Below are 12385 nucleotides of genomic sequence, written 5' to 3' on the forward strand. Positions count from 1 at the left end.
ACCCACACATATGTAAATCCCACTTATATAAACCCACACATATGTAAATCCCACTTATATAAACCCACACATATGTAAATCCCACTTATGTAAACCCACACATATGTAAATCCCACTTATGTAAACCCACACATATGTAAATCCCACTTATATAAACCCACACATATGTAAATCCCACTTATATAAACCCACACATATGTAAATCCCACTTATGTAAACCCACACATATGTAAATCCCACTTATGTAAACCCACACATATGTAAATCCCACTTATATAAACCCACACATATGTAAATCCCACTTATATAAACCCACACATATGTAAATCCCACTTATATAAACCCACACATATGTAAATCCCACTTATATAAACCCACACATATGTAAATCCCACTTATGTAAACCCACACATATGTAAATCCCACTTATATAAACCCACACATATGTAAATCCCACTTATATAAACCCACACATATGTAAATCCCACTTATGTAAACCCACACATATGTAAATCCCACTTATGTAAACCCACACATATGTAAATCCCACTTATGTAAACCCACACATATGTAAATCCCACTTATGTAAACCCACACATATGTAAATCCCACTTATGTAAACCCACACATATGTAAATCCCACTTATATAAACCCACACATATGTAAATCCCACTTATATAAACCCACACATATGTAAATCCCACTTATGTAAACCCACACATATGTAAATCCCACTTATATAAACCCACACATATGTAAATCCCACTTATGTAAACCCACACATATGTAAATCCCACTTATGTAAACCCACACATATGTAAATCCCACCTATGTAAACCCACACATATGTAAATCTCACCTATGTAAACCCACACATATGTAAATCCCACCTATGTAAACCCACACATATGTAAATCTCACCTATGTAAACCCACACATATGTAAATTCTCATATGTGTGAATCCTCACATGTGCTATCCCCAATATGTAAAAATCCCAACATGTGTAAATCCCCACATGTATTAAACTCCACATGTGTCAATCCGCACATGTATTAAACTCCACATGTGTCAATCCGCACATGTATTAAACTCCACATGTGTCAATCCGCACATGTGTAAACTCATGTGCTCATTTGCATATGAATTCCCACACCATATTCTTCTTAACAACGAAAAATAGGAACTACAAAGCCCTGATTTCTTTTACTCTTGAATCTCCACAACTGAAAGTACGTGGGTTCGATCCCCGGGTGAGGTGGGACGTATGGGCATGTCTCCTTGCACCTGATGCCCTTGTTTACCACAAGTAAATAGGTACCTGGGTATTATTCAGCTTTTCTGGGTAACATCCTTGGAAAAAATTCAAGTGAATAATAATAATAATAATAATAATAATAATAATATTATTATTATTATTATTATTATTATTATTATTATTAATAATAATAATAATAATAATAATAATAATAATAATAAAAATAATAATGTTAGTGTTAATAAAAAGGAAATATTAATATTAGTAATTTAGCACATTGGTCTTTTCCCATCAATTCAGGAGAATAACAACGAAAAAGAAACATTCACCATCATTCATTCAATAGATGTCTCGTGAGAATTGCAAATATCACAGTTTAGATGATGCTCTGGTCTGTAACATCCTCGCCTCTCACGCTCCAACAGCACGTCAAATCCCTGAAATCATTTGTCTCTACTCACTCCGATCTAACACGTTTACACACACCTGCTGGAGGTTCAAGCCCCAACTACTGAAAACCTACTTCACTCCACCTTCCAACCCTTCATGGGACGACCTCTGGCCCCTCTAGCATCCACCCTCCATTTATACATCCTCCTGGTCATTCTACTCTCTTCCAGTCTTTCTAAATTGACTTGACTTGACTTTTTAAATTGACTTCCCTAATCATATCAACCTCTCCTCTTCTTTCCGATAAAAAACAGCTTTTGCAAACGTGCCATCCAATTTCCAAACTCCAAATTCTTAACGTAACATCCACGCCGCACACTGTGCTCAAACTTGACATCTCTACTGCCTCGCTACAACGTTGACATCTCATGTCTCACACTCATGTAAGTGTTGGCACCACTACATTCTACTGGTCCCTATTTTGCCTCCACGGTTATTTTAGCCCCCAAGATGCCTCCAGACACCTGCCTTTAGGGTTCACGTCGTGTCTCGTACACCCGGCTGCTGATAGTTCACTCACAAATATCTAAATACATTCACTACCTTCATACTCCTTCCAATCTGACAGTTTTTGCTGACATTTTTTGATGATCTAAACTTTTGGTTACTTTTGTCACTTTTCCATTTTCTGTGTTCATTTTCCATTTCCATTTACACACCTTCCCAAACTCGTCCACCAGCCTCTCTCTCTCTCTCTCTCTCTCTCTCTCGACTCTCCTCACAGAACTGTCATCGAGAAAGAAGAACTGTGATAACCCTCCCACTTCGTGTCATACCCATAATCCTTTAACTCCACACTTCTTTTACAACCCCATTTACAAATATATTAAACATTCATTATGACATCTCACATCCCTATCTAAGGTCAGCTTCTTCTAGGAAACACTCTCTTTCCTGAGTCTCACTATCCTCTTAAAAACTCCTGCTGCTTTTAATAACGTTCTACATATTACGTACATTTGCAACCTCTGCCACGGAGCTTTCCTATCAATCCTGTCTTACTCTTTTTCTAAAATCATAAACACAACAAGCAGTTCCTTACCTTTAAGTACTGTTAACTTATATTCTTAAAATAAATTCTAATCTACGTGCATAAAATACCGACAAGTTGAAGAATTAAACAGATTTTTCTTCAGATTCATCAAGACGACGGTATTAAACACCTGCTGCTGGGCTCAGGGACTCATTACCTTATCTTCTACCTCGCCAATCTTCTGTTTTTGTCCCTGTATTATAGTGATAAAGCCACTAATTGGCGAAACATCTACATAAAGATACCCAGCGGCTGCACACATTTCCCTGAACTACATATCCCCTTCCCTTCCCTTCCCTTCCCTTCCCTTCCTTTCCCTCCCCTTCCCTTGCTAAATCCTCCTTCTTCCTCTCCATTCCTAATTTCTGTCTTCATCCTCTGTCAGTAATAATTCTACCATACACATTATTCTGTGTACTCAACAGACTTATTCCCGTTCAAGTCTCACGCTCTCTGCTATCCTCTTTCTCCATATACATAACAACTGTGTTTACTTTCTGCAGCTACTGATAGATAAGTGTGTAATCAGGATATCCATTCATATTTTTTTTCTTGGTAATCATTAAATTCTTATGTCACTCAGTGGATGAAGGTTGATCAATATACATGTATACTCTGATCCTCAGGAAACATGTATACTCTGATCCTCAGGAAACATGTATACTCTGATCCTCAGGAAACATGTATACTCTGATCCTCAGGAAACATGTATTCTCTGGTCCTCAGGAAACATGTATACTCTGATCCTCAGGAAACATGTATTCTCTGATCCTCAGGAAACATGTATACTCTGATCCTCAAGAAACATGCATACTCTGATCCTCAGGAAACATGTATACTCTGATCCTCAGGAAACATGTATACTCTGATCCTCAGGAAACATGTATACTCTGATCCTCAGGAAACATGTATACTCTGATCCTCAAGAAACATGCATACTCTGATCCTCAGGAAACATGTATACTCTGATCCTCAGGAAACATGTATACTCTGATCCTCAGGAAACATGTATACTCTGATCCTCAGGAAACATGTATACTCTGATCCTCAGGAAACATGTATTCTCTGATCCTCAGGAAACATGTATACTCTGATCCTCAGGAAACATGTATTCTCTGATCCTCAGGAAACATGTATACTCTGATCCTCAAGAAACATGCATACTCTGATCCTCAGGAAACATGTATACTCTGATCCTCAGGAAACATGTATACTCTGATCCTCAGGAAACATGTATACTCTGATCCTCAGGAAACATGTATACTCTGATCCTCAGGAAACATGTATACTCTGATCCTCAGGAAACATGTATTCTCTGATCCTCAGGAAACATGTATACTCTGATCCTCAGGAAACATGTATTCTCTGATCCTCAGGAAACATGTATACTCTGATCCTCAAGAAACATGCATACTCTGATCCTCAGGAAACATGTATACTCTGATCCTCAGGAAACATGTATACTCTGATCCTCAGGAAACATGTATACCCTGATCCTCAGGAAACATGTATACCCTGATCCTCAGGAAACATGTATACCCTGATCCTCAGGAAACATGTATACCCTGATCCTCAGGAAACATGTATACCCTGATCCTCAGGAAACATGTATACCCTGATCCTCAGGAAACATGTATACCCTGATCCTCAGGAAACATGTATACCCTGATCCTCAGGAAACATGTATACCCTGATCCTCAGGAAACATGTATACCCTGATCCTCAGGAAACATGTATACCCTGATCCTCAGGAAACATGTATACCCTGATCCTCAGGAAACATGTATACCCTGATCCTCAGGAAACATGTATACCCTGATCCTCAGGAAACATGTATACCCTGATCCTCAGGAAACATGTATACCCTGATCCTCAGGAAACATGTATACCCTGATCCTCAGGAAACATGTATACCCTGATCCTCAGGAAACATGTATACCCTGATCCTCAGGAAACATGTATACCCTGATCCTCAGGAAACATGTATACCCTGATCCTCAGGAAACATGTATACCCTGATCCTCAGGAAACATGTATACCCTGATCCTCAGGAAACATGTATACCCTGATCCTCAGGAAACATGTATACCCTGATCCTCAGGAAACATGTATACCCTGATCCTCAGGAAACATGTATTCTGTGCCGCCCCTTAACATGGAACTCTCACCCCCTTTTAAACATGTATACTATGACCTCCTTAAACATGTCTGTCTCATGATTTGCAGACAGAGTATCGAGCCTCCACCACTCCCTGTACTATGACTCACACACATAATAATTTATTTATTTATTTATTTTATTTATTTAGTAATTTGAACATACAGAGGTACAAAAAAATACAGGTAAGAGCAGCATGCCAAAGCCACTTATATACATAGCATTACGGGCTGGCTTAAAATTAACTTAAGATTAACTAAGCAATGATGAAATCAGTGATAAAACATTATTGTAAACAGATAACTATAAAGCACAAGTGAGTATTACAAAGACTCAAGAAATCGTAATGACACGATTGCAAATAAACCATACCCCCGGCCGGGATTGAACCCGCGGTCATAGAGTTTTGAGACTCTATGACCGCGGGTTCAATCCCGGCCGGGGGTATGGAGTATTACAAAGACAGGTCATATGGTTGCTTGCATTGTTGTACATTCAGTAGAATGGAGTATTCTGTTAGATTTGGTTTTAGGTTTAACATTTATGTGATATAATTGTGAGAAACATTTAAGATATACAATTTATAAAGTTCAAAATAAAGGAGACAATATAAAAGGGACTAAAATAATTTGTGGTGAACAAATAAAGTGATAATCAAATAATGGAGCTTGGGAATATGATAGTAAGTAGTACTTTAAAGGTAATTCTTTAAAGTTAGAATTATAATATAAAATTATAATATAAAAGGGACTAATATAAGTTGTGGTGAACAATAAACTGGTAATCAAATAAATGAGCTTTGGAGTATAATGGCAAAATAGTGAACTTATTCTACTTTAGCACCTGAGAATAGCACCTTGATTATTTTAACAATTGTGAATATATGAACTAAGGTAGTTATATAAAGCTAAAATAATGGAAAAAATATATAAGGGACTAAAATTAAGTAATGGTAAACAAAGTTAAATGGACAGATAGTCACTATGATATAATATTGGTTTAGGAGTAAGATCTGATTTGTAATAATAAATAAGTTGAGCAGTTTATTGCACAATAAATAGTAAAAAAATGAGGTAGTTGGTACTAGCTAGCTAAAGATAGTTTTGGTACTTGCAAAAAAGTAATTGGAATATACACTAATTGCACACACAATAAAAAGTGACTAAAAAAACAAGTAGTGGTAAATAAAATTAAATGGACAGGTAAGAACAATGAATAATATTAATTTGGAGTAAGATTTGACTTGTAATTTAAAATTATGAGCAATTAATAGCAGTAAGAAAGAAGTATAGAGTATTGGAGGTAGTTGGCATTAGCTAGTGATGAAAAATAATAAAAATAATAATGTACAATATAATAGTAACGTACACTATATGTACCACACGTATATATGTATTAAGGGCACTTATCTAATCTGTTACAGAAATGTCAGCTTTTCTAAGGAAGGTAGAGAAATCATGTTCGTTTGAGATGGTATATTGTTGTCCTGTTGATGTTTTCCTTACTAGTATTTTCCCATCTCGCGTGAAACACTGATGTATTTTGTTTTCCTGTTTAAGTTTTCTCATCCTGAACAGAAGGTTTTGACATTTTTTTGTTAGACACTCATTGATGTACACTCCATTTTTCATTGTAATTGCTGATTTAATTAGGTCCTTTCTTTTATCATATGAATGAAGTCGGATCATTATACTGTGTTTACTTCCTGGTTTTCCTAGCAAACGTGTTTCTTTGATTTCATTGTTTTGCACGATGACTTGTACGTGGTTCTGTATTATCCTGATAGCAGTTTCTTTGCACTGTGCTTGTGTTATGTCACTAGGAATGTGTGGACTGTTTATTATAACTGCATCAGACAACTTATCTTGTTCAGTTTTGTCGTCTTGGAAATCAAGGTATTCATTTAGTCTAGTGTGCATGTTCTGATTCCAGTCCTTGATAGCTTCTTCAACCTTCATATTTATTGTTGTTATTTGTTCAGTGTGACTGGCTATAGCTGCTTTCAGAGTATTTTCTGTGTCAACACTTCCCGAGGTAATCTTCTCTTCAAGGTTTAATAATAATAATAATAATAATAATAATAATAATAATAATAATAATTGTGTTTCCCGCAGCTTGGCTGTTGATTGGTTCATCAGTAAACATCATGATGATCTACGCTGGTCGTGTAGTGGGTGGTGTGTGTGTTGGTCTGCTGACCCTCACTCTGCCCGTCTACCTGGGAGAGACAATACAGCCGGAGATCAGAGGCATCCTGGGCCTCCTCCCGACCACTTTCGGCAACGCTGGTAAGCTTACTACACCTTCTTGACCGACACATTAACCAAGCTCTCGTCAGTTTTTTTTTTTTTATTTTTAAGCTTTGGCGAAAAAGAATGGAAATTTGGGTAATTTGATTTTTTTTCGGAGAAGGAACGATGTGTGTGGTTCTGCCTTCAGTGTATGGTTCTTCCTTCCATGTGTGGTTCTTCCATGTATTGTCATGTGGGTTCGATAACGTGGATTGGCTAAAAATACTCACGTAGGCTGGTTTGTACGTATAATTATAACGGAAAGTATGGGAAGCGCCAACAGCCGACCTGCCTCTCTCTGCTCCCTATCTCAGACTGCCCCACCAGTGCCTAGCGGGTGAACGGCATTCAAAAATATGCTATGGTCAGCAGCAACGTGAATAACAGTCATTGATTCACACAGACGGTTGGTAGTGAGTCATCTCCTGGTAACTGGTTACTGGTAACTGGTACTACTGAGAGTATGGTTCTTCTTTCCCATGTATGGTTCTTCCATGTATGGTTCTTCCTTCCCATGTATGGTTCTTCCATGTTTGGTTCTTCCTCTCGTGTATGGTTTTTCTATGTATGGTTCTTCCTCCCATGTATGGTTTTCTATGTATGGTTCTTCGTCCCATGTACGGTTTTTCCATGAATGGTTCTTCCTCTCATATATGGTTCTTCCTCCCATGTATGGTTTTCTATGTATGGTTCTTCCTCCCATGTATGGTTTTCTGTGTATGGTTCTTCCTCCCATGTATGGTTTTCTATGTATGGTTCTTCCTCCCATGTATGGTTCTTCCTCCAATGTATGGTTCTTCCATATATCGTTCTTCCTCCCATGCACGGTTCTCCAACCTACGTATGGTTCTTTCTTCCATGCATGGTCAGTTCTATGTCCCATCCCTGTATATACTTCCTGGTCTAGCCCCGTATATACTTCCTGGTCTAGCCCTGTATATACTTCCTGGTCTAGCCCTGTATATACTTCTTGGTCTAGCCCTGTATATACTTCCTGGTCCAGCCCTGTATATACTTCCTGGTCCAGCCCTGTATATACTTCCTGGTCCAGCCCTGTATATACTTCCTGGTCCAGCCCTGTATATACTTCCTGGTCCAGCCCTGTATATACTTCCTGGTCCAGCCCTGTATATACTTCCTGGTCCAGCCTTGTATATACTTCCTGGTCCAGCACTGTATATACTTCCTGATCCAGCCATGTATATACTTCCTGGTCCAGCTCTGTGTATACTTCCTGGTCCAGCTCTGTGTATACTTCCTGGTCTAGCCCTGTATATACTTCCTGGTCTAGGTCTGTATACTTCCTGGTCCAGCCCCGTATATACTTCCTGGTCGAGCTCTGTGTATACTTCCTGGTCCAGTCCTATATATACTTCCTGGTCCAGCTCTGTGTATACTTCCAGATCCAGCTCAGTGTATACTTCATGGTCCAACACTGTGTATACTTCCTGGTCCAGCTCTGTGTATACTTCCTGGTCCAGCCCTGTGTATACTTCCCTGCCCAATTCTGTGTATACTTCCTTGTCCAGCTCTGTGTATACTTCATGGTCCAACACTGTGTATACTTCCTGGTCCAGCTCTGTGTATACTTCCTGGTCCAGCCCTGTGTATACTTCCCTGCCCAATTCTCTGTATATTTCCTGATCCAGCTCTGTATATACTTCCTGGTCCAGTTCTGTGTATACTTCCTGGTCCAGCTCTGTGTATGCTTCCTTGTCTAGTTCTGTGTATACTTCCTGGTCCAACCCTGTGTATACTTCCTAGTCCAACCCTGTGTATACTTCCTGGTTCAGCTCTGTGTATACTTCCTGAACCAGCTCTGTGTATACTTCCTGGTCCAGCTTTGTGTATACTTCCTGGTCAAGCTCTGTATATATTTCCTGGTTCAGCCCTGTGTATATTTCCTGGATCAGCCCTCTGTATACTTCCTGGTCCATCCCTGTGTATACTTCCTGGTCCAGCCCTGTGTATACTTCCTGGTCCAGCCCTTTATATACTTCCTGGTCCAGCCCTGTATATGCTTCCTGGTCCAGCTCTGTGTATACTTCCTGGTCCAGCTCTGTATATACTTCCTGATCCAGCCCTGTGTATACTTCCTGGTCCAGCTCTGTATATACTTCCTGGTTCAGCTCTGTGTATACTTCCTGTCCCGTTCTGTGTATACTTCCTGATCCAGTTCTCTGTATACTTCCTGGTCCAGCCCTCTATATACTTCCTGGTCCAGCCCTGTGTATACTTCCTGGTCCAGCCCTGTATATACTTCCTGGTCCAGCTTCGTTTATACTTCCTTTCCCGTTCTGTGTATCCATCCTGGTCCAGTTCTGTGTATACTTCCTGTCCCGTTCTGTGTATACTTCCTGATCCAGTTTTCTGTATACTTCCTGGTCCAGCCCTGTATATACTTCCTGGTCCAGCTTAGTTTATACTTCCTTTCCCGTTCTGTGTATACATCCTGGTCCAGTTCTGTGTATACTTCCTGGTCCAGCCCTGTATATACTTCCTGGTCCATCTCTGAGTATAGTTCCTGGTCCAGCCCTGTGTGTACTTTCTGGTCCAGCTCTGAGTATACTTCATGGTCCAGCTTGTTCAAATCACCGTATAACTTTAGAAGGGAGAAAATACCGATGTATGGGCAATTAAGCCTTATGCCAGGAAAACCTCGGTTCGATTCGAAGTGAAAGTGTTACCTGAGCTAGTAGACTGTCGTTGGTCGCATCCTAGAAGGTACCCTAGAAACTGTTGGTCCTAGTAATAATTACGTTGAACCGTGCGTGGTGTGCGGTTGAGTTGGAAAATACGCGTTCATTCCCAGCCAGGTTGTTGTGTCTATTACATTCCTCTCAGTGGATCAATAGCTGATGACTTAAACAAGTGCGCAACACCTGCTGACGCTTACTGATAGACGCTATGAATGCTTAGCTGGCTGTGTCAGTTGTTCTTCTTCACTCACGTTCTAACAATGGTTGGTAAGGTCAGCAAAGCAGCTTCTGCATACTGGAGGACCTTGAAGCTGTGGTAGCAGTATGTTGAACAACCATGAAGCTGTGGCGACATCATACTGAACAGCAGAAACTGACGTGACTGTTCATCCTGACTGTGTTACAAAAGTGAGCCAGGATCTGCACACCTCTGCTCATCAGCATTCTGCATAATCTATCAACAAGTACGTGTAGTAAATATATGGAACACTAATCAAGATGGCGTTGTATTTGGTCATTACAACAGTCACAGGGAAGCACTAAACCCACCTGATGAATACGGGGTAATGAAGTTCGATCCAAGAAATGGCAGGGGTAACTCCGGTTCCTCAGAACAAGAGACTTCGCTAGCAACAAGGCGCTCCCTTTGAATGAATGTCCTCTGATGAATACACAGGATTTACGTCAGCAGGGTACACTGCAGTGCGTAGAAGCCATAAGCTGTGGGTCTGAGTGTGGCCGCACATTGTAAATAAGTCGAACCTTATGCGCTTGAAGCTCTCTTGAGGGACTAACTAAAGCAGAAGCATCTTTACCAGATGAAGTCTGCCTCTCCCAGCCTCCCTGGGTGATGGACGTAACTGTCTGGCATCATTACTGCTTAATACACACGAACATTTAACATGACTGTGTTTCATTCAGTGCCTGGAGTGGTGCAGGCTCGATCCTACGTCAACCAATACCGGCATTTTTCTTTTTTGTAAGGATAATAGTTGTGTTATATTCTTGCGTGGGGTGGACAGGCCGTCAATATTAAACAAATAACCAAACTTCTTCATCATTTTGTCTGACTTTTATGGGTTATCTTAGGTAATTTACACTTTGCATGAGAATTGTACTTACGTGTACCTGTACCTAAATAAACTTGCTTGAAAGAAGTAATTTTTCGGGACTGTCTAAGGCAGTGCTACAGAGTTTATTTTTTCCCAGTATACACCAAGACACCTTACGACGGCGTTACGGTCCATACCAGACTATTGTCAAGTCAAAACTATGACTCGAGAATGGTACAATAATGGAACGAAACGTGGCCATAGGGTTCCTCTTCTAAATGCTGAACTTTTTAGTTTAGTTTAGTAATATTCTTTTTGGTGTATGTCACTACAGTTGTTTTCTGACTTAACGACCTCAACTCTGCTGATAGTGACGTCATAGGCTGCGTCTTTGCTGAATATTGAGATGTTCCGAGTCATTCATTAGATCATACCATGGTCAACAGGTCTCCTAGGTTGTTGACACTCCTCACTCCAGCTATCATTGAACGCAACGACTCGTATCCATGGGGGGTTATTCATCAATGCAGCTGTCATTAAAACACCATGCAGTAAATGGTAATACAACATTCATTCAGGTGCATGACGATAGGTTGTTTATCAGGGATTCCCATCCCATTTCCTTCCATCGACTGTTAGTGCATCAGCCCCGTTCATTTTAAGCATTCAGGCGACCTTCTCAACCGCATCCGAAACCTCTCCATCCATAACAAGAAACTAAGCAGTTTGGACGTGGCTTCCCTCTTTACTAAAGTACCCACCACACAAGGCATCGAGGTTCTGCGACGTAAAGTCAATCAGAACCTTAATCTTCCTCTACCTCTCGGAGATTTTGACCTGATTGAACTCTGCGTTAATTTCAACTGTTTTTTCTTTCAATAACAGGCTCTACAAACAAACCTACAGCATGGGAATGAGGTCCCCCATCAGTGCCGTCTTAGCCAACTTGTACATGGAACACCTAGAGGCTGAACACTGCGCCAACATCATCCACTCAAGCGTCACTTGGTTACATTACGTGGACGACGTCCTCGTAATAACTCCCAAACGTTTTGATGTACCTAAGATTTCAAGTTTTCCGGAAACCTACAAATAAATGTAATCTCACACACTTCTATTCCAGTCAAGATACTAAGACCAAAAGAGGCATCATCATCGGATTCTTGCTAAGAGCATACCGAATTTGTAGTCCTGAGTTTGTTGACGAGGAATGTACATACATTCACCAAACCTTCACTGATTTACATTTTCCTTCCTTTTTCATCAAAGACTGCAAGAAAAGAACTCTTCAGATCATTAACTTTCCACGCACCAACAGCACTCTTAACAAAGTTATAATTCTTCCCAACAGCCAGGTTGCACTGAACGTTTCTAAAGTACTTTCACAAGCTAACAATAGAGTTACCATTACTTCTAGCACTTCAATAAAGGATCTAACCAGGAC

The 12385-nt window shown here is 40.0% G+C and overlaps 1 protein-coding gene across 1 annotated transcript in view; it reads left to right on the forward strand.

Annotated features, from left to right (window-relative positions):
- LOC128695717 (facilitated trehalose transporter Tret1) overlaps nucleotides 1-12385 on the forward strand; it is a 202226-nt gene that overhangs the window by 157355 nt on the left and 32486 nt on the right. Inside the window, exon 3 of the mRNA XM_053786542.2 lies at nucleotides 7014-7187. Within this exon, the coding sequence (XP_053642517.2) occupies nucleotides 7014-7187 (174 nt within the window). The remainder of the gene's footprint in view (nucleotides 1-7013; nucleotides 7188-12385) is intronic.

The sequence above is a fragment of the Cherax quadricarinatus genome, chromosome 42 (genome assembly GCF_038502225.1).
Source record: "Cherax quadricarinatus isolate ZL_2023a chromosome 42, ASM3850222v1, whole genome shotgun sequence".
NCBI lineage: Eukaryota > Metazoa > Arthropoda > Malacostraca > Decapoda > Parastacidae > Cherax > Cherax quadricarinatus.